A 24,241-nucleotide genomic window follows, 5' to 3' on the forward strand; every position below is an offset into this window, starting at 1 on the left:
ATTCTTAATAGCTTACCCAGTTATTCTTTTTGCCAGCATAGATTTCCATATTTTCTCCATACTGGGGCTCTTCAAGTAAAGTCTGATATTCAAACATGAGACGTGAGCTCTCACGTAATCGGCTGCACTGAAATTGATGATACTGTTGCACAAGCTCTTTCACAACAAGCAGGAGGCATTCAGGATTTGAAGGATTCCAAGAAGCCAAATTCTGTTGAATTTTGAAAGAACAGAGACTGAATTCATTTCCAGCAATAGAAAGACAAGCATTTCCCCCTCCATACTGAAATCAGAGGTAAATACGCATTTGGAAGTTTGGTGTCAAAGCTTAACATTAAATCTTAATATTAAATGCAAGGGTTATATCATGCTTTGGAAGGAAAACAGGTTAAACAGCAAAAGCAAGCCTTACCATGAAATAAGAGCTCATACAGTGATCTACCACAAAACAGATAGTGGAGTTACTACTAGGCATAGATACGCTTAAATCACCATTCCATTCTTCCCCAAAATTACAGTGCTGCATCTGTGGACTTGAAAAGTCTGAATTCAAAAAATTAAAAACTCATATGAAATGTACGATGGTAAGATTAAGTGCAACCCTGAACAGTACTTGACGCAAAAAAAACATCCAAGTGACTATGCCAAACTGACAGTAACAATGGAAACTAATTACTCAAATTGTATTAACAGTAACATGGCAAACTGTCTCAACCTTGTGCTCTACTTCACTGGGACTGTCTCTTTACTGCCTTGATTCATTCCCTTAACACAAACGACATCCATACAGAAAGAACTTGATCTGCCTGGCAGGTTTATTACAAGTTGACCATATATCAAGAAACACAAGTAAAAGAAATAAACATTAATACATTTGAAAGTGACTGTGTCAGCACCACAGTCACGATCCCTCAGTGTATCCACTCTGAACTCACTTAGACCAGTCTTCTTTGTAAAATAAGTTTTAGTTGGGAAGGTTTTGTGTTACTAGCCATATCTAACACCATCAGTGTACATGCCTGCCTCTGACTGACCTAGAATGAGTACGTGTTAATGTCAAATGACAGCACATTCTTTACTCCATACCAATAGAACAATGAGACAGTTCTGATATAAAAACCACAAGATAACTCTAGACTGCCATATGCTTCGTACGTAGGTTCTCAACGGGTCTTGATATAAACTCAGGGCACGTTAACAGTCACGCAGCTGTTGGTCAGCTTTGAGCATAACTACATGAATGAAACTGGATAAAAAACGCATCCCCTAAAACATAATAGCTATTAATATTTTAAGTAATACCAGAATTGATAAATACAAGTGGAACAGGTTGCCCAGAGAGCTTGTTGAGTCTTGGATACGCTCAAAACCCAACTAGAAGCAGTCCTGGACAACCACTTTATCCAACTCTGAGCAGGCTCTTTCCAATCCCAGCTCCTCTGCAATTATGTGCTTTACAAAAAGATCATAAATTGAAACAGAGAATCTTTCAAACAAAGACTCCACCTTCTGATCTGAAAAAAAAAGAGTTACAAGTTCTATCTTCTGATGCTTTTCACTCTGTGCCTTCAACAGAAGGTCTACAACAGAAACAACTTTTAACCTAATCTCTGATGATGCAGCCATTTAGTTTCAAAATGCTTATAATTATTATTTCTGTTGACTTCAGTGTAACCCTTTGGCATAGTTTTGTATGGACTTCATTATATGCACATGATGATAATACTTCCTTTCTCTTTCCACAACTTTGTATTTGTTTCTCTCTGAAGTCAAATATATTTAAGATGCTATCAAAATGGCTTTCTTACTTTCAGCATCATCACTTATAATGATGCAAAACTCTAATCTACAGAAGAATACTATCCTTTTCCTCCTAGACAGCAAGGATACTACGAAATGGGAATACCAGCATCCCATAACTCAAAACATGTATTACAAACCAAGGTAACTGGTGAATGACTGAGTGTAGCAATTAGACAGATCAATACAAAAGATGAAATGGGAAAGGCATTACAACAAAGGTGTGATGATAGAAGGATCAGCATGATAGAAAGTTGCTTTAAAGGAAGGGGAAGAAGATTGCTCATGCATATCATGTGCACGTGAGAGTCCCTACTCAATATCATGGGAACCCCCCCGCCTGCCTACCCCGCTTCCCCAGCTCACCCTTAGCAACAGATTTCACATGCTGGAAATTGAAGGTGAGGTGAGTGGTGAGGTGATGGAGGATCTGCAGGGGAGGGAGCCTAAGGCAAGGCAGTCACCTCCGCACCTCCAGACTGCCTCTGTCAGGAGAGAAAGAAGGGTGGTCGTGGTGGGTGACTCCCTTCTCAAAGGAACGGAGGGCCCCATATGCAGATCAGACCCGAGCCGTCGAGAAGGGATTTCAGGGGTTTAGGCGATTAGTTCAAGGTGCGGGAGTGCAAGTGATCTTTTGTTCTGTACCGTCAGGGGCAGTGTGGGGCTCGGAGCAGGCATGGAAAGTGCAAGCAATGAATAACTGGCTCAGAGGCTGGTGTCGAGCCAGAAACTTTGGGTTCTTTGATCATGGGGTAGTTTACTAGGTAAACGGCCTGCTGTTCGTCTGTGGAACCTACCTATCTCAAAGGGGGCGATGAATCCTAGTGCAGGAGCTAGCGGGGCTCATCGAAAGAGCTTTAAACTATGACGGGGGAAGGAACAGGCCTCACAAGAGAAGAGCCTAGGGGAATGATGCTTGAGCTGGGAGTGAGGCAAATGACTTGGCTGAAGTGCATCTACACCAATGCACGCAGCATGAGCAACAAGCAGGAGGAGCTGGAAGCAATTGTGCGTCAGGCTAACTGTGACCTAGCTGCTACTACCGAAACATGGTGGGACCGCTCCCATGACTGGAATGTTGTGATAGATGGCTACAAGCTCTTCAGAAGGGATAGATGAGGAGGGAAGGGTGGTGATGTGGCCCTTTATATTAAAGACTGTTTTGATGTTGAAGAGCTTGGGGTTGCGAATGATAAAGTGGAGTGTCTATGGGTGAGGATCAGGAGGAAGGCCTACAGGGGAGATATCTTGGTGGGGGTCTGTTATAGACCACCAAATCAGGATGAGAAGATGAACAAGGCGTTCTAAGAGCAGCTTGCAGAAGTTGCGTGATCGCCAGCACTCGTTCTTGTGGGGGATTTCAACTTCCCTAATATATGTTGGAAATACAATATAGCTCAAAAGGAAGCAGTCCAAGAGGTTTCTAGAGTGTGTGGAAGATAGCTTCCTTACGCAGCTGGTACGAGAGCCTACCAGGGGTGGTGCCCTGATAGACCTGCTCTTCACTAACAGAGAAGGACTGGTAGGTGATGTGAAGGCTGGGGACTGTCTAGGGCAGAGTGACCACAAAATTGTAGAATTCTCTATTCTTGGAGATGTCAGAAGGGTGACTAGCAAAACTGCCATCTTGAACTTCCAGAGGGCAGACTTTGACCTGTTCAGGACACTTGTAGCACAGGTCCCATGGGAGTCACTCCTTAAGGGTAAAGGCGCCCAGGAAGCCTGGACACTCCTCAAGATGGAAATCTTAAAGGCGCAAAAACAGGCTGTCCCTGAATACCATAAGGCAAGCCGTAGGGGAAGAAGACCGGTGTGGATGAGCTGGGAACTACTGTTGAGACTCAGGAAGAAAAAGAGAGTCTATATCCTCTGGAAGAAGGGACAGGCTACTAGGGGAGATTACAAAGAAGTTGCTAAGGTATGCAGGGAGGAAGTCCGGAAGGCAAAAGCCCAACTTGAACTCAGATTGGCCACTGCAGTAAAGGAGAATAAGAAATCCTTTTACAAATATATCAATGGCAAGAGAAGAATCAAGGATAATTTCTTCTTTAATTGATGCAGTGGGGAATACGACCACGGAAGACAAGGAGAAAGCTGAGGTCCTGGCAGTCAGCCCTTAAATGTGGTCTAAGAGAGGTGCAGCCAGGCTCCACCCCTTCCGGTCACACAGCTGAATTGCCTTCACCTGTGCTCCCAGGGCTGAGCAGGTCCTTTCCCCAGTTGCTCAATCAGTCATTCTGGCCATGACTCAACAGTTCTCATACAGTGAGATAGCAATGAGGCTCCTGTAAGCTTCTCAGATCCATAACAGTGAGTGACTGAAAGCCTTGTTCTACCTTTTCTTCCATCTGCAGCTTGAAAAAAATTTATTCCCAACCATTTAAACTTACTCAATTCTGAAAAAAAAAACCACTAGAGAAAATCTGTAAGGTAGATAGTGTCTTCTAGGAAACACGTTTTGTATCATACAGTCTAAAACCAGACTGTGTATAACCTTAAATTTCCTGTTCCCAAGCTCCTGCTCAAATAAAGCATTTCCAGAAAGCCAGAGGATGTAATATGCCAGTATGTATTGATATCAGCCAGACAAGTGAGAATAACCTTTCCTCCTAATGACATTGCTATAACACAATAGAAATGTTCTGTCAAAGGAAATGACCAACAATATCTTAATAACCGACCTAAAAGCAACCATACCTTTTTGTTTTTTAAATAATATTACACTACAGAACAAAAAAAGAGTAAGAGGAAATCCATTGTTATTAGTCCTGTGTGGAACTGAAGTATTGCTCTCTTCAAAGAGTTCAAGAACACTGCATCAAAACAGTGCTTACGCTTTACAGTTGAAGGAATTAAAAGGAATTAAACGACTCTAGGATCTTTACTAAATACCCTTCATTCAGCAGCTAAGGAGTCAAGCTAAGTATGAGTTGGTTCTAAGAACAGTTCACCTGGATGAAAACCTAACAATCCACTGAGTACACACACCAGTTCCAATGCATTCTCATTGATGCAACAGTAAATACAGAGAAAATACACAAACTTTCTCTAACAAGTTTTGATTTAAATACACACTATTTTTTTTTTAACTTCAGAATTCTATTATTGTGGCACTTTCTTACCTGGCTATTGGCCATTACCTTTCAGTCTTTTTTTTTTATTATTATTTAACTTTTTAGAAATGCTGTTCTTTTCAGATCTGAATTTGTAAATTTTGAACCCAAACTCTTCTGAATATGACTTATTTATACATGAAATCTTTTTACCTAATTTTAAGTGTCATTTGTCCTAAGCACTGCTCATTCATCTGAAAGCATTTTTTAAATCATTTTACTACTACTCAATTTCAACAGCATGTAAAAAATGCATGCTATATTGTTCTTTCACAGCTTCAAACAGTACCTCCTTTAATCTTACTTTATTTTTGAAATCGGAGACAAAGAAAACAACTATCTATAGCACAGACAGAAACATAACAGAAGCAGAATTTGATGTTTGTCGAATTGACCCCTTGTAGAATGTCTTAATCACCACAGTTTCAGCACCATAATGAATCCCCTGAGAACATGCAAAGATTTGTCACTTAATTCAATGTGCTCCTGCAACCGTAAATTAACCTCTTTCTTTTAAGATGTTCTAAATAATATTTTATTCGGCAATGTAGTATAGCATACACAAGTTGCCCTTGGAAGTTGTTTTAAATAATATCTTAAACTAAAGACTTCAGAAAAGAAGGGGGGAAAAAAAGGAGCAGCAGCCTGCTTCCTTCATTTTCTGATTTTTGCCTATTTTCCAACCATGGCCAATGCAGTTTTTGTACAAAAGAGTATTTTAATGTACGGAAAGCACTAGAAGAACCAAAGGAGCTTCCAGCGTTTCAGTGCTCCATGGCTCAAAGTTCTGTCACAAAGAATTGCATAAAATTTATGCTCTGAATGTATACATACACAAAATTAAGAAGTTGTTACCAGTTCAGAAAAAGCCTGGAAAGATAGAAACACACATTTGCTACAGCGAGACTGCTGAAGCCTGGCAGGTACAAAAAAACCCAATTAAAGAAATACTCAGCAAATATGTACATGGCAGAATACACGTTGCTTTCCATGGCTTCTAAGTCACCTTCTGTCTTACTCACCAGGACCTTTAATTTTGTCTCTGACAAAATGCATACGTTCAAATCAGCTAAAAATAAAAGAAAAAGAGAGAGGGGAAACAATTTTTAAAAGAAACAGCTATCAAATTGCAATAAAAGTGAATGTTATATCCAAAAAGGGAGCACATTGACAGGAGTATTGACAGTATCCTAACTTAGATATTTCATTCAATGCATCTTTTCTAATTTGAAATGAGATTTCTGCAGACTTCCCAGAGAGTTAATCGAATTTTACAGAACAATCAGTAATCCATTTAAAATAAAGAAATCCAGACTTGGATCCAATTCCTTGTCCGGTTTGCCAAGAGATATTTTTAAAGGAATTCTGCAGTGCAAATTTACGGCCCACCGTAAAACAATATACAACTATGAATCAACTCCAACTGTGCATCCACAACTAGTTCTGCATTCACGCCCATAAAGGCTTAGATGCACATCTTGGAATGGTTACAACCATTTTAATGTTAGTACTATTTTTTTTCAGCTCATCATGGAAGAATTTGTCTCTTATTTGCTGAGTCCGTGGATGGAGGCTCAGTTAAACAATTCTCTTCTGTTTAGGCACTGCTCATGCTTCTGCCTATAACCTCTACAACAACTAGATGCAACTCCACAATTTGAGTTTTAATTTAAGCCTTTTTAATCAGTTTTCCCATTGGCATAATGCAACTCATGTAACTTTCATTTTCTAAAAAGTTAAATTGTTACCTCACCTTAAGCAGTTCAGTAGCAGGTTAGTAGCATGAGAAAACAACTATGCATTTTTTATGGAGACAGAAACCTGGCAATGTTAGCTGTGATGGCTGGCTAATCCTCATTCTTCCAATTAGAGAATTAATTCTAAATAGCAGGACTAAGCTGCTCCACAGGAAATGTATGTGCGTTCCACCTTCCATATGACAGAGAACAGATCCCAGAAACTTTACTGCACACCCAGGTAGCAGTGGTCATAGTGAAGCTGGTCACTAACTACCATCTGTCCACCAGCAACTCTCCATAAGGAAGTCAATATTCTATTGTCACAGAAGCTTCTGCTGCAATTGCTATCTTTCTTCATTAGCAGTACAGGAAGAGGTCTTTTGAGAAATTAGATATTTAGACTTCAGAATGATTTCTAATAACATGCACACACACTGCCTTTGCCCTCAACCTCACATACATTGTACAGCAATATAAATTGAAATAGAGTATTCATGTACTATATTTTGAGACTAACAGGCTATAGGCATTCGTTAATCAGTGTCTACATTAGCAGAACCCAAAGTGATTCAGGAGATCTGTTTTGAAGATCTGCCAGATCTTAATTTAAACAAGCTCACTGAACAGAATATATTTTACTGGGAAGAAAATCCCAAAGATTTTGTTGGGGATCAAAGTCCATCTTCAAATTATCTCACTCATAATCCTGTCTCTTGACAGAAGCAGACTGCATAAAAAGCAAGCAGTTTGATAGAGAAAGGTTTCTGGACCGTCAGATAAGACCAAAGTGTTGAGAAAATCAATTTACTTAGATTGTGCATAAAGAGGCAGTGAAGATATTACAAGGCCACCCACAGAGAATGAAATTTAAGCCACTTCAACAGCAATTCATTTAGATAAATAGCAATACCTACTGGATTTCAAAAAGAGACAAAGAAAACGTGCAGCCAGACCAGATCACTTTTAATGACATCTTCTTAGAGGTGAGACAAGTGAAAACCTACCAAGCAGCTTCTCATCCCTTCTAGGAAAGCGATCCAAAATTTAGCTTTTCAAAGCAGCCACAATATTCAACTTTTGGCAAAGAAAACACATGTAAGTTTTGTTCTGGAACATTTTGTGCATTGCAGTCTTTCCTTTATCCTTCCAAAAACCAAATCAAGAACCACTGCAAACTACTCAGTGTCAGTGATTATCTATTCCCCCTTTTTTTCCAGAACATAAAGCAAGTATTGCTGAAAAAGCAGCTAATTCATAGCCTCTGTACAGGTTACTGCTTATTTCATAACTTCAGGCAACGTCTACAGAACACTGTAATTCTACATTGTCAGAGAGAAAATATGCTAACAATTTCTAATTGATCTGAAGTTGTTTTTCTTTGAAACGTGTTTAAATATCCAGGTTGCCAGAATTTCTTCCAGGAATGTGATTTTAAAGAAGACAGATTGTAACTGTTTTTTCTGGCTATACTACAGGAAACAACAGCAAGATCTTGTTTTAAGTTAGTGCACTTTTATATTTCTAAGCAAGAAATTAAGATTCACGAGAAAATGTCAGTAAACAAAACCTCCCAGGCCCATAAGAGTGGTAGTGCATTTCTACAGGATCTCCCATCCAGAATTATCATAAAAAATAATCTAAGTACAGATTTCCATTTTGTTTTTATCTGAACACTGCACGCATACATCTTATATCCTACAATGGCTTAAAAGCAGTACTTATCTAAGTTTTTACCTGAAATGAGAAAGACCACACTGGGATATCAGCACTCAAGCTGCATGTAATTACAGAACAGATATGAGTCCAGTGGTTACAGTATTTGACTAGAAACTGGGAAATCTGGTTTCAGTTTCTGCTCTGCTACAGTTTTCATGGACCACCATGGTGAAACTGCTCACAGAAAAAGGCACAGGATAATTATCTGCCATATGCTCACATCTTTCTATCAACAGATAATTTTCACAGTATTTGCAGGGCTGGAGTGTTACAACAACTTTAAAGGCTTCAGCTTCTTAGCAGCCAGCACTTAAACATCCTACAGTCTGCAGCTTCAAATCAATCACTATAAACCTACACGCCATCTTCTTGTCATCTTATTTTCACAGGTTCTTCTTATCCTCCTTCCACAAAACACCACTGGAACAACTTTCTGGAGTAACATGCCTGAAATGATCATTTGTGGGCATAAGTAAACATCAAAGACTTCACATTTCATGAAAACAATTCAACTCAGGCGCACTTCTGTCATGGTAAGTACTACCAAAGAAATTACAGATCTTTTGTGTTCTCCTAGCTTCTATGTACAACCAGACATTTTGCATTAAGCAAAACTTGGAATAGTCAGTATTTTAAGTGAGAGGCTGTAAAAACTGGATGCACAAACTATACTAGTCTATAAATGCTTAGCCAAAATTTCAAATACCCGAAGGCCTTGAATTAGCATGAAAATACAGACCAAGTGAACAACATGAGTACAACATCAAAAACTTAACTCTGATTTTGGAAAAGCATCCTACATTTTGTACACCAGAATTTTTTCCCCATCGCTTTTCCCATTGATTAGACAGAGTGATTGTGGATTAGTAATTATACACCCAGTGCAATTTCAAAATAAAACCCAGTAAATGGGACACGTGAAAGGCTCTTCTGCATTCCCCAAGAATAAATCCACCACTTTCTCTCAAGCATCATTCAACAGGAACACGAGAGCAAACAAGTTCTAAAGGTTACCACATATGATTCCTACGCCTTGCTGTGGGAGCAGCTGAGATAGCTGATCTTTGCATTTTGAGGTTGCTCTGGAGATGTAGAAACTGCAACTCTGAGCCCAGAGGAGCATTTTTAGTTGTGTACTCTTCCTGAAAAAGCCTGGCAGTTTCTCCCACAGAGCTCTCTTACAAGATAATCAGATGCTCAAAAACTACTTCTTCCTACCATCACAGGAGAGAGAGAACAATATTATCTAATTACTCTTCTAAAGATCTGGCATGTAAAGTATTTCTTGTCCTACTTCGCTAAGAGATTAGAGCAAAACCTGTCCATTTCCAGATCCCCCACCCTGTACCTCTACCTATTCTGACAAGGAATTTCTTAGTTCCCTCAACACACAGATCCTGGGTTAGGAAATCCAATGTGCCAATCATTAGCTAAACCAAGTTACCAACCACACGGCCTTTTTTCACCTTGGGAATCTGTTACCAGAGATGGACACGTCTAACCAGCACAGCAAATAAAATAACAAAGCTCAAGAAAAAACTAATTTTAAAACAAGACACATGCATTCGTATATTTTACCTACAGATCTGCTTGTCATGTATGGATGGCAGCATGAACAGGCCCAAACTTCTCAGACTCTCAGTGTACCAGGGAACAGATCACTGTTTCAGTATTAATGCTTCACCTCAAGAGCCCCTACTTAACAGCTGGTTTTTCATTCTTATCAGTTCTTGGGCTTTTTCCTTCCTGTCAAAACCAGTAATTTTAGCTACAGCAGGGAGGTAGAAACTTCACAGATAATATTTTTGGCCTGGTCCACTGATATCCCTTAAGCTTTTACTTTTGGGTGGCATATAGAAAACTGTTTCCTTCTAACCATTTTCCTCCCTCTCAAAATCCCATAAATCAAAATCAATACATCATATTGTGGGTTTCAGTGGCTAAGCCAGCTTGCAGTATTTGAGTTTTACTTCCACATTTGCACTGCAAGAGAACATATATGACCTTGAAAATACAGTCCTTCAGAAAAACACTTACCAGGTACCACTTCTTTTCCTACTATACTGGGCAAATTAATGCAAATCAGTAATATATTCTCAAAAAGAAGTATAAGAAAAGCTCTCAGTTCCTTTATGCAAGTGAAAGCTGCACCTCCAGAAAGATAGATAAATGGAAAAAATAATGTAAAATCATAAGGACTATAATACCACAAACAATATGTTGAACGCATTAGAAATATACTTCTGTATTTATTTATTCTAAAGATAGTTAAAGTATATGTATGCCTGAGGATCCGAGATGGAAGAGAGGGAAGAAACACAGGCACACAGGCATGTAAACAATGAGTAAAGCAGAGAGATTTTGAAACAAATGTATGCAGAAACTTAGACCAGCAAAAAGCTAACAAAACTTAGCTTGAGCCCTCCTCTGTGTGGGGAAATTAATAGAGGCCTCGTCTGTATGCAAGGACATTCCTTTGCCTCAGCAATATCTTCTGAGGGAAAGAACTTGCAGGCTCCCAAGCTTAAGCTATTCTCACTGGTTTAAAACAAACAAACAAAACAAAAGAAAAAAATATCACCAACAATTATAAGTTTTAACAGCACTCATGGCCTAGAACTTAATCAAACCTAAAACAGCATTATCAGGCAGAATATTTATCAATGACTTTCTATAATCAGATAATATAAAAGTTTGTTCTGCTCGCATATCTTTAAGCGCTGGCTGACTTTCTCTCCAGAAAAGTCTGTTATCATGGCTCAACAACTTGAATTCAACAGGCATACCACGTTGAATTTAAATGTGTTCTCAATTCAGGAAGATTGTGCTAGATTTGATTTTTTTTTCTTCTTTGGAAAAAAAAGAAAACCTTGTAAATGTGTTTCTAGAAAGCTAACAAGCTGTTGCCTTCAAGCCAAGACATTTCTTATATTCTGGAGTTCTTGTGAGGAAGTGGAGTGTATTGCGCCAGTAACATTACACACCAGGGCCAGAATCCTTTAATTTTTGCCAGCTTCTCTAATAACAACTTTTTTTTCCCTTCCAAATTTTACTGACATTGTTCAAGTCAAGTATGTTGACACTTCAATTACGTGAAACAAAAAAAAACATGTAATGACGTTGATTTTATCAGTTTCATGGTTGTCATTATAGAATTACCATATCAAAATTATTATTCCACTCTCAAACGTTCAAAAAAAGACATTCTACTTTCATACATCCAGCTTCAGACATCAGCTTTGTACTGCTGTTTGAAACAACGACCTGAAAATCACTGAGACGAACTAGGATTTATTGCAGTGCTCTTACCACTAGCAAGATCTTTATTTCCTGCAAAGCAGATATATTTATTTATGCAAATACGTGAGCATGCTTAGCCATATTGCCCCACAGCAGAAATGAGACTATCTTGACTAAAATGAATTCAAGGTGAAATCCAGAAACTCAAGAGGCCAATATTCTGATCTCAAGTCTAAGCCAAAACTACATATCTTGAAATAAATGCAAGCATTTATTTGAAAATATTCATTTATTTAAATTAAGATTTAAATGCTTTATTATTCCAGTCCAAGCTTCCTGCTCATGTAACTGTACAATCAAGGAAAAGATGGTCAAACTTATCTGATAGAAGAGAACCAGTTTCTTTTTGAAAAACAGTATAACTAGGGAGCCATTAAGTGTTTCCCCCCATTTTGATAATGCAGAACAATGATATTCCTCACCATACATATATAGGCTAACTTGGCAGAAAAACATTTTCTCCCGCTTTGCCATCCTTGAGTGAAATGAGCCATGCACACTCCTGGTGTTCTCTTAAACTAGCATTTCCTGGACCGAAAAGCACTGGTTTTTTTAAGAGTCAATATATCTTTCCTTACCAAGCCCTTTGGTGAGAACAAATGGAATTAATTTTGCAAGAGTATATTAGCAAGTTTTAAGAAAGGGAGGAACAACTACCTGACTTATCAGATATTTGCTCTATACAAAACACATCACGTAACATTTAATATACTCAAGCAGCACAATTAGCTGCATGAATGAAATCTGTACCTAGTATTAGCAATTTGACAAGGGCAAACTATTTCTAGCTCTCTGTTCTGGGATCAGAACAGCAGTGGTCCATTCTCTGCATTACTGTGATGGCAAGACTCTCTCCCACGTGAATGCAACATACGTATTCCCACACACACTTGACTGCAAGGACACACTCAGCACTTGCTGGGCTTCAGGAAATACTCATGTCCTCCTGCTTCCATCACCAGTACAGCTAAGGAAGTCTTTTCAATAGCACTGAGTGGGCAGAATCTTTCTGGGGTGACTGGCTGAAGTAGGATGCTAAAAAAAAAAACCAACAACCCACAAGCCCTTCAACTAACCACTAGCTTGCACACACTGCTATTGTATCCTCTTTGCCAAACAGAATATACTTCAAAATTATTGGAAAAATGGGGTTAACATTTTGCATAAGCACTTCAGTTATTAACTGGCTCACATTAACAATCAACTAGGCTAACATAACAAACAATTCTTGTTACTCAAACTGGCGTCATTGTAATGAGCTCCAAATTAATCTCATCCGTACACAATCACTAATCTTGTTTTGTGCCAACTGAATTTTTAATCAGAACAGAGTGAATCATAGGTTGTTTTTAAAATACATTTTTAATACTTGTCATCCAAAATGCATAAACACTAGAGCAGGGAAGAACTTTTCTATTTACATTCTGAGAAGCTGATTTTATTTATGCATACTATACACACAAGCATCAAGCACATACTATAGCTGAGGATATTTTTAATAAAAAGAAAAAATAAATGTTTATTTCTAATAATGCCTAAGGTCTGCATAGCATTATCAACCTAAAGAATTTAGCTCTTATTATAATTGAAACAGTATGACAAACCAAAACCAAAGGAATAGTAGTCCCTTGACTAAAATACCAATCTCTGCATCATTCTAGGAGCCCAGAATATACACAAATTATACCCTACAACCAGCAGGATAACTATTGAGACTCAGCCTGAGTTTCAAAATGAAGTGATTTTAATATTTCTGTGAAATACAGAAAGAAAGCAGTGTTTCAAAAGGCACATTGACTTGATTTTAATACCAATTTAACAAAGGAGCTGATTAGATCTGTATATAACGAGCACTCAATATATCATCTCATTGCTAAAATACAAGCCCAACTATTTAGGTATCTCTTGAAAAAAAAAATAGACGTCTTCACATACAGCATCTACTTTTTAAAATGCAGGACTTCTTGAATCTTGTTTTAGCTGTCTGACTAACAGCTGCTTAACTGAACACCTGTTACAGCGTTGAGATGAAAATGTAACTTGAAGGTCTGCCTACGGCTATGGAAACTGCAGTAGAAACTGACTGATGTGATTCAGGTTTCATTAGGGAAGCCTCCTGACAGCCTCTAACACAGCCACATAAGCTTGAGGAATCTAGAGTACCTGGTTCTTGTTTCAAGTTGAACATAAAGCCTGACTCAAGCCATAGAACATGTGATGACTTCTGCTTGACAAACAAGACATACAGGCAGATGAGAGCACTGCAGGAAGGCACAATGTTAGAATTCCCACATATTCCACTGCATACACTCTTTACTTAGAGACTGTGGACTTACCCCTCATTTAATACTATCTACATGCTTTTGTGAATTGTAGATTGTGTTTTGATTTCCAGTAACTGTTGCATCAAAAGTATTTGTAGGTTGCTCAAGATTAAGAGTATTGAATTATGATCAACATGTTAATCTATTTTTGCTTAACCTGTTAACATACCTTTCCACTAACTATAAAAAATTCCCTTAATACATTAGAATCCAATTAAAATCATCTTCATTAAATAGGTCTGAGATTAGAGAAGGGAGAAAAGGGAGTTATTAATATGCTTAGCATTATAAACAAGTTACTGTTAATGTAACATTCTGGAGAAAACAAGTCTGCAAACTATGTTGAACATTAAAAGGCAAATACCAAAGCAAAAGTACACCGTAGCTGCAAAGTGGGGCTAACTTGCTCTGATAGCATCAGGAGGGACTGGAGGAGAATGACCAAGTACCTTATCAAAAAAGATTACATTAACATAGTGAATGCTATAGCAAGGCATAACGACCAAAGAAAAACTGTTGGGCTGCCAATTTATTTTTCTTTTCTTATTAATTTTAAAATAGGCTAATTAATACCTTGTGCATCAAGGAGCAAATGGCTCTTCAAGCTGTTTTGGAATGAAAGGAGTGGGAACAATCCGTGTTTAGGCAGAAGAAAAACAATGCACCCAAATGATGCACCATTAACAAACAAAGTAAGAAAGAAAGAAAACTAAGGATGTTTTTATTCTTATAGGCTTCTCAGTGGATGAATATTACAAGCAACTTCACATGAGAAATAAGGCACCACATCACACTTGTGAAACTTCTCCCTCCAAACAATACTTCTGCAAGATGCCCCAAATTCTCTTTGAGCATTTAATATCTCATTTGTTCTTTGTCATTCACTTCAGTTTTTCCTGCTCAATAAAAAAATGCTCCGTCTATTAACAACAACTGCAGAAACTGCTGCTACTATGAATACTTCTCAAGACACTATAGGACTGTAAAACAGTAAAACAGAAAAAGGGAAAAATAAGAGAACTAGTAAATCAAAGATTGTGAAAACAATTCCAGAATTGGCATACAAAGTAAAAGCTCTCCTAAAAGAAGCCTAACAGAATAGCTGTTCAACAGTGTCATAGTTCCCTCTCAAAAGAGTTTACAAGTTCCACAGGAAAATGACCAGGGGAAGCAAAGAAATAAGACATTCACCTTACAAAATTTCAGCTAGGTATGCTAAAAATAATTATTAATGCTAATTCTTTTAAGACTATATGATTTCTCAGCATAACTTAATGTCAAATGAATAGAGATAAAAACAAAAAATGCAACTGTTACGTCACACATAAAGGACAATGTTCAGCTGTGCAACCACTACAGTTGCATACAGCTGCTCCACTCTGACACCTGTGCCCCAGCACTGAACAGTACAGGAGAGCCTCAGGAAACTTGCTTTGGAGAGCTCCCATACCCGATGCAACTGCTGTGCTGGAGATGAGCACAAGAAAGGTACAGCAGAGTACTATGCAAAGAGCCTCTACCCCAGCATGGCTCTTCACTAGGAAAAAAGTATTTCCCAGGTCTATGTCTGTGTCATACGATGCCACGTATCCCACATATACAGGCAGCTTTCTCCAACTGTTGAGCAAAATCACACATACCAAATGTATTTGAAGTGCCAATTGTTTTTTGGGGGGTGAAATTTCCAGTAAAAGATGAAAATTTGAAGGAAAAAAAAGAAATGAGATGATAACCTGTTGCGTTTTTCTGATGGAACCACTTTTCTGATGGAATCACCAAATTTCCACCATAACAAGAGGCACTGCACATTGACAGGAAAAAAAATATACTCAAACCCTGTTGACAAAGAATATTAAGCCAGAACACAAGGCTGCAGGTCTGTAAAAGCAGCAGAATGGTGCATAGAGAGGAGGAGAGTAAGGTGAAAAAACACCTCGGGAACCAAAAATACGACAACATGCCTTTAGTAACTACTAGTAACCACTGAGCAGAAGTATTTTAGATGCATAATCAGTGTGAGCTTCTTCAAACAAAACTTTATCAGTTCAGGCTATTTTTGAATACTGAACAGTACATTTGGTTTCATATTATGGTGCTTTTTCTTCTGTAGTAACAGGACTATAGAAATACTTTCTAATTTAGTTGATTTTTGACCCACCCATCTTTTTCAAGTGCTTTGCCTTTTCTTTATGGCAGCCCTACCTATTCCATGTGTGAAGATAAGTTCTTTCTTTGATACTGTGATTCCAACAATACATAACCTGGTTTTACTTTACCTGATGGGAAAAAAAATAATTGACAACACTACACATTATGCTACTTTTTCCGCAACGAAATGCTTTTGAAAAGATACACTTGATGTTCAATCCTTCTTGCTGAAAGAGATCTTCTAAGATGGTCAGATATTATATATATTTTTAAAGAAACCTTGAATAGTTACTGTGAATAACTACAAGTAACTATTCCGAGCTATTGCAAATAACTACTCAACTATCCATCTCGTCTTGATTAAAATGTTTAAAAATAAAATCAGATTTATGGATTCAACTTTAAATCACATTAGAAGACAACTTCTTTATACTCTTAGGATAACGAGAGAAAAGTTTTTTTTCCTTTATTCTGCATTGTTAGCAAATTCTTGTTGCTGAAGCCATTCTAAAAAAGCCAAATATCTTTGTATGTTATGAGGTTCTCAAACTGAAGTACTTACATGCAAGGCAGAAGGATCTGGCAAAAATTCAGCATCCTCTCCAAAGATAAAATCCGGTGGCAGGTCAGGATAGTGAGCATTGAATATTATATCCCCTGAAAAGCAGAAAATGAAAACATGGTTTACATCTTTATGTATGTGCTTAAAAATAAGATATTGTACATAGGATACACGTTACATAAAATTTGATAGCTACATTAAATATATTTTATGCACTTATCCTTGTGATTTTGACAAAAATTTACATGCAAGACAAGCATCAGATGCTTTGGGGAATTAAATCAAATTCCTGAAGCACTGCTTCTTCCTTCTCTGCAAGCAGTGAAACATGAAATATATTATTGCTTCATACCTCAAACTGTAATTCAAAGACTACTGAGGGTAGGCTAAAAACAAAACGTTAGAAAAGTTTGTTAGAAGTACCACATTTAGATTGCTGTGTTTTGCACGTTAAGTAAAGCTTGGATGCAAACTATCAAGACTATTATTTTGAAAATACCGGAGCCTTTAAAGCATAGTAGTTCTTATTCCTTCTTTTCCTCTCCATCCCCGACTCTTAGGAGGAAGAATAAGCAGGCCAACAGAGATCACTAAAATTATCCAAACTCATGCCAAGAAAAATGTATTATGCATTTAAACGGAGAGACTAAAATTAACTAATAATCTAAAACATCATCACAGCTTGGCACTGAGTTCCCATCTTGCTGGCGTCACAAAATATACAATTAATTATCGACATGATAATTAAAAAAGAAAGTAGGTTGTATTATTTCACTAGTAAGCATGCTTCAGAGTTTCAATAGGTCAAGAGGAAGTTAAGTCATTTGCATGTGAGCTTTTGAAAAAACGTGACAATCCAAGAAAAGCCATATCGAGCATTACTTCTCTACCTCTGAATCACTCTTTCCTGTTGAAGATGACATGAAAGAAAAACACTAAGCTTTTGCATAAAGAAGATACGTGAGGTATCACAGTGAGCATGCAGTAAAAGAAAGTCAATACCCACTATGTGGTAACTTCTTCAAAAACTACACAGTAAGGTAAAAACAGTGTGGTACGTCTTACAAACAATTCTGTTCATAGAAAGTAAAACCATTGTTTTGTTTTGTTTTTCAACAACTATGAACATAGAACTGGAGAAAAGCATTGGATTAACAAGGGTTATAGACATACTGCCTGATAAACAATATTACCACCTCAAGACACTCAATGTGACAGCTTTAACTGCTAATATTCTGTAAATATATCTTGGCTCTAGCTGGAAGCAAGGATACTATAGAGGTTAGTTGGCAGAGGGTGAGGGCTTATGACCAAGAAGCCAATCCTGTCTAGGTATAATTCACAGCATCACTCCAAAATATCATGAACTCGCTGATCATGAGACTCAGTAGAGTATGGTGTGTTTTTCTCCTGTATGCACTCCTACATTCACAAACATCAGAATCACACATAAGTACAAGTTGCAGGAAAGAGTAGAGGTTCCTCAGTTAATATACCAAATACAATTAACATAAAAGTACTATTTCATTTTAAATAAGAACAAAATATGCACTAATTCTAGAGGAAACTACATAAAATAGCAACAGGAAATACATCTGTATGAAGAGAAAATAATCACTAGACTGCCTAAACTGTAATTCTGAAAAATTACTGTGTCTCGACTGGATTTTCATATGCCACCTTAAGTCAACCCTTCTTATTTTCTGTAATTGAAAAAAAAAATACTGCATAGCTCCTTACAATCAATATCCACATGCAGAACAGACAATCCTTGAGGCCATGTGTTGAAGGAGACAGAATCTTAACACTTCTCAAACTTCACAGACTAAGAGCTGTGTTGCAAATAATTCAGAACTCACCATGAAATAAAAAAGTTGTCCTTTTACTTATCCTAATGCTACTCTGAAAGAAAGGAGTGTATCTCTGCTTTTGTCTTGACATTCTTATGTGATGCTAAGTAACTCATTCAACACATTCCTTCCATGTCCACTTGCTAGTTGTTTGGTTTTTCATTCTCAGAATGTGTTATTCTAAACAGAGTACACAAAGCTACAGTTCAGCTTGCCAAGAGCTGCACTCCAAGTACCTAAATATTACAAAAATCTAAGGATAAAAAATAACCAAATTAACTGCATATTTTTATGTAATGTCTCCATACTTCATTAGAGAAAAATTACTGAAGAACTCTACGGCATGACTGCTCAGAGAAGTGATTGAATATACACTGCAATGACAATGGCAAACTCAACAGCCAATCTGTTTTACATAAACGTTAACACTAGTCTGTATAGTGAGCTCACAAAATGTAAAGTGTTCAATATTTTGAATCACTATCTCCCAGTTGGCCTAATAGAAACATTCACTTTTAAACTACTACTCCAGTGGTAGTAGCTGTGGCTTACCATCTTCTAATATAACTGTGCTGGGAAAAAACAACAACAAAAAAATTAAGCCAATAAAGTCATTTGCAAAATTGCTGCGTTCAGTTTGAGAATGGCTACCACTTTACTTTTGAAAATAAAAACACCAGAAACCAATATACCCCAATATACTCTCCCCACCTTGCCTAAATGAAATAAATACCCCTGCCTTACATCTCCAACTTATGTACATACTTCCTCATAAGTTTCAATTCTACTTGCCATTAACACCTTGATAGAAGACAAAACATGTGATGCTCCACAGCATTAGTGACCATGACCACTCCGGTTTAAGAACAATGTAGGCAAAACCTTCCTACTCAGACAAGTTATCTCATTTTTATAGATACACTAGGCAAAGATAACTACAATAAAATTATATTTCCAATTAAATAGTGCCACAGAACTTAAAATTAATTGAATATAGTTAAAGCCATGAAGCCAAAGATAAATTACAAGAAAAAGGGTTCTTTATACATCTTTTTGCTTCTCACTATCCAAAAATACCACGTTCTTCATTTTCTCTCCCTAGGCAAGTACCATTCAATTTTGAAGTATTTCACTTCACAGGATTTCAAAGGAAAAGCTAATGTGCTCCTAACAGATGAATAGATGGAAGTATTAATTCTTAAATCTATCACTTCTTTTCTTATACATACATACACACTGTTCTTCTTCTCTTATCTATTCAGCCAAAATGCACAGTAAGTCAAAAAAAAAGGGGTTAGAAACAGAGATTTTTTAGATGCTTATATAGTTGCTCTCCACTGGCCTCATATACCATTTTCTTCCAATAACTTCATCTTTTGTGTCCTTTTTTTTTTCCTAACTAGACTGTAAATGTAGTAGTACTGAAAGATGTTGTACGGAGTGCCACAGCATTAACATCCCTATTCACCTCAAGACAACAAAAGTGCAAACAGCATACCAGTTATTGACTTAAAAACCCATAAGCTTTTCTTCTGAAAGGTTATCTAAATCCTTCAGAAATTCTTCGGGTTGGAAAATCTAAGTCAGCACAAAACACGTAAAACAAATATGCGTTCAGTGCAGCCTGGAATAAGACCAATCTGAATGTAATTCTTTCCCTCAATCCATTGGGCTTTCACCAAAATAAATAAATAAATAAATAAAAATGAAGTTCAACTTCATCATGAAATGCGTTCATACGGAATACGGAACAATGTTGAAACATGAGACCAATCCTACGTAGAGTTTAGGGAAAATAAAGAAATTGTCTTTTATTAAATATCAAAAAGACAGTAAGAGGAGTGACATCATGCATGTACACAGAATGCTAACCTAGCTCCTTCAGTGTCTACACAAATACCACATAAGAACACTGATCAGTCCCTTTTACAAACACATCCTCCCTAAAGCAGGCCCTTGGCAAGTGTCCTTAGGTAGAAGAGGAATAGGTTATTCACTGCCACCTGTGACCAAGACACTTAGTGCAATCAGCAGTTTGAAAGGATTTAAATGAACAAAAGCAGACCTGCTGACTTGTCACTGGATTCCACTCTAAATATTTTTTGCTCTTTAAGTCAAATATAGCAACACGTCACCTCTAGAACCACTTACTGTTTGACAGAAAGAGAAATAGCTCCTGAGATGACAATTCAACTTCAGTAAACACAGAACTACTACTGCAAGAAGATACAGGAGTAATTCTATTTTTGCTGTGGTGCTGCTGCTGCCAAGCTATTCTACTGTCAAGTACAGTAAGATAATTTTACCTCAGCAGCTACTCTTAAAACGATCTGTTGAAGCAGTTCTGCCCAGATGGGAGGGCAGCTACCTCAAATGGTGTCTGCGAATACTGTGGGACTCTTGCTCACTTGACCCTAAAATATAATCCTATTACAGAAAACCAAGTGCCCCTTACATTTCTTACAGGTTGTTTAGTGAAAAGTCAGAAATATTCTTGAAGCTTAGAGACAACATCTGACAGCAAGAAGCTATGATGCTTTTAAAATTAATTTCTGAATTCACATGCGGATCAAGGTACTAAATGAAGAAAGGCACAGAAATCAGTATTAAAAACTCAACATCTCTTCGAAGTATTTGATCATATGAAAACAAACAAAAAGCTTCTTTCTCTGTACCTCTGACTCTCTAGAAAAAAACTGTAGCTACTCCACACATGCTAAGTTGCAAAGGAGCCATCCACAAGTGTTATAACATCATCTGAGGTGCCTTAGGGCATCTAAGACATGGCAGATATGACAGTGTTTTTCAGGGAGATCAGTGCCCTTTGGGGCAGCAGCTGAAAAGGCCACGCAAGATACCCTAGGGCACCTCAGACAACATTAGACACCTCTAGTTAGGCAACTGAATCACATCCTACTTGTTCAATAAAGACATTGCAAGAGAAAAGATACAGGAAGGATTTACAGGGTAGTTATTTGGTTCTTGAGGTGGTGGGAGTCTGCAAAGGGTTGTTAGTCTGTTTATTTCTTTAACTTCAGCTAACAAATGTTGCTATAAGACAGGAAAAAAAAAAAGAGGTGTAGGCCAACATACAGAAAGAGAAACGCTGCTGTGCCGTAAAGATCTGAGCATGGGCAAATCAGTCAATATGAGATAAAGGAACAGGATCCCAGGCTGAACAAGAAGACAGCAGGACAACCTTAGCTACTTGCATTTATGTAGCTGGGCAACCACTTTCCCCAAAACATTAGAACAGGAAATGAAGAGGACAAAAGAGAACAACAAATAATACACAAAGAGATTAAATACTGGTAGAAATTAAAGACAGCACTGGAGAAATTGTAAGAAACAGAAATACTGAGAAGCTGAGAAAAAGGAAAAGTGGAAGTGAAGGACAAATACATTGAAACAAAAGTACTGCATAAATCACCAGTAACTGGAGCCCAAACAGGAGGAGAAAGGAGAAAAGAAGGAAGGCACTAGTATAGTAAAACACAAATATGAGGGACAAACCTAAGCCTTCAAAACCTCTGCAAGTGCACATTTATACATATATACTTGTAAGGTCACACACACACAAAAAAAAGGATTACATTATCTACCCATGTTTCCTATTAGTTAACATTAGCAGATTACCAAAAGAACAATATTCATTATTTCTGCCAAACATATTGCCAGTAAGAATCTTTGGGAGGTACTTCAGATGACCCAAAAAAAAAAAGATAATTACTACGGAAATAATGATATCACCAAAGCATAATCTGAATTACAGGAACCAAAAAGTTTTTCCTGTAAGAGCTCCAGCTAAACCACAACCTGTATAAAATGAGCTGATGCTGCACAGAAGACTGACATACACACTGCAGCAACCTGGCTATGCAAATCATAAACCTTAAAATTAATTGTAAGATCATTTTCACAATTTTTTTACTGGCAGGATAAACAGTACTTAGCAAAAAAATTAGCATTTTTCAAAAGGACAATAAGAAGGACAGGTACTTCTCTCCGTTTTTTATTTCCTTTGCTTCTTATTACTTCCTTAAAGTAGAAAGCCACAGGAAGACTAGATAAACTTCCTGAAATAGTTCTATCTAAGGAAGAAAAGCAGATAAAATTCTATACAGCGTACTACAAGGGATATTTTGGACTAGCTAGTGAGGCAACAGAACGGTGACTTTGCAGTCTAAGGCACGTAACTAAAATGAATAAGAACTGGAGAAACAAATCAGACGTGAAAAAAAAAAGGAAAGAAAAAGAAAAGCTAAGCTTCAAATGACACAAAAGAAACACTCTTCAGGATGAAGGAAACCAAACAAAGTGGTGGCAGCAGAACCCAGAGCTTCAATCCACTCATATAAAAACAGTGAAAATCAGATGAAAGATGAAAATACTATAGTTCAAGAGGCCATAGAGAACAGTAGCATCACAAGGGCAACACATTGTTTAATCACCGTTAAATTCCAGATGACAGCACTCAAGGACAGAGAGAGACAAGGAGGAATCAGAGCCTGAAAAAGAAAATATGAAGTGCATAGGAGGAGGGGGGTGGGGGAAAACAGAAGAAGCTTGAGAGCAGAATTGAAACCAGGACCAAGAGATTCCAGGGTTCTCTGGAATAAAATCACAGTGACCAAACGAGTGATTCCTAATGATGCATTTTAATTAAGAATATTATTAAGTAAAGATTATTAGAGCTTGTAAGTTTGCTTGAGAATCTCTGCTATGACATCTGCCTTGATTTTTAGCACAGGAAGATCAATCCATCTGCAAGAATTACAAAACACTCCACCTCAAAATATGCAAATATTCCTCTTTATTCATCAGCTACTATTGTTCAGTTAGCAATAAAAGATATGCCTGCATACCATTTAGAGTACGTTTTGGAATACAAATTCAATTTCTTATTAGGCCTTGTACTCATTATAGAGCATTATGGGTACTTTGCCTCCTTGGAAATAAAAATCCTATTAGGAACTTTGAAAAAATTCAAATAATAGAGAAAAGCAGTAGTGCTGCCTTAAGTTCATTGAGACCCGGATGACTTCATCAAAAAAAAAATCAATATGGCTGTTTCCAATTTTAATTGACAATCTAACAACTAAATTTTCCAACCACTCTGGCCATGAAAACAGAGCTCGATGTGTCCCTTACAGAAGAAAATGAAGTAAAAATGTTTCTCTGAAAGTATAATTTGAGAATTTCTGAAGTGTGATGGAAGACTAATTTAACAACCTAATTTATCTCCATCACTGACATATCTTCCCCAACATAAAACTGTGGATATCCCCAAGCTCTTAATCCCGACTGGAGCTTAGTAACTGCTCAGAATAACATTCCAGAAGCTCAGGATAAATGCAGAAGGTGAAAGTACATCTGAAAAAAAAATGATGTATAGCTAACAGTTGCCCTATGCAGACTCGGGAGATGAACTCAGTGATCCTCATGTGTCCATTCCAACTCAGGATACTCCAGGATTCTAGGAACTTCAAGAAAATGTATTATAATTACCAGCAAGCCATTGTTAAGTCACATGATGTTCAATGTTACCAAAGTTAGAAAAAAAAATCTGTTATACACTACAAAAAAAAAATTACACTACAGACATAAAACAGCCACTGCATTGTCTGAATGTGTATTTTCTGGTCTTTTAGAAAACAGGACTGTGACTATGCAATTATACTTCCCTAAA

At 37.4% G+C, this 24,241-nt stretch overlaps 1 protein-coding gene across 3 annotated transcripts in view; it reads right to left on the bottom strand.

Moving 5' to 3' along the window:
* The window catches only part of BRE (brain and reproductive organ-expressed (TNFRSF1A modulator)), a 164,899-nt gene that overhangs the window by 119,805 nt on the left and 20,853 nt on the right, over positions 1–24,241 (bottom strand). For all 3 annotated transcript variants that reach the window (XM_015283708.4, NM_001008458.2, XM_046938812.1), the window contains exons 4-5: positions 16,703–16,797; positions 17–211 (exon numbers count right to left, since the gene is read on the bottom strand). In XM_015283708.4, coding sequence (XP_015139194.1) covers positions 17–211; positions 16,703–16,797 — 290 coding nt within the window. The remainder of the gene's footprint in view (positions 1–16; positions 212–16,702; positions 16,798–24,241) is intronic.

The sequence above is a fragment of the Gallus gallus genome, chromosome 3, assembly GCF_016699485.2.
Source record: "Gallus gallus isolate bGalGal1 chromosome 3, bGalGal1.mat.broiler.GRCg7b, whole genome shotgun sequence".
NCBI lineage: Eukaryota > Metazoa > Chordata > Aves > Galliformes > Phasianidae > Gallus > Gallus gallus.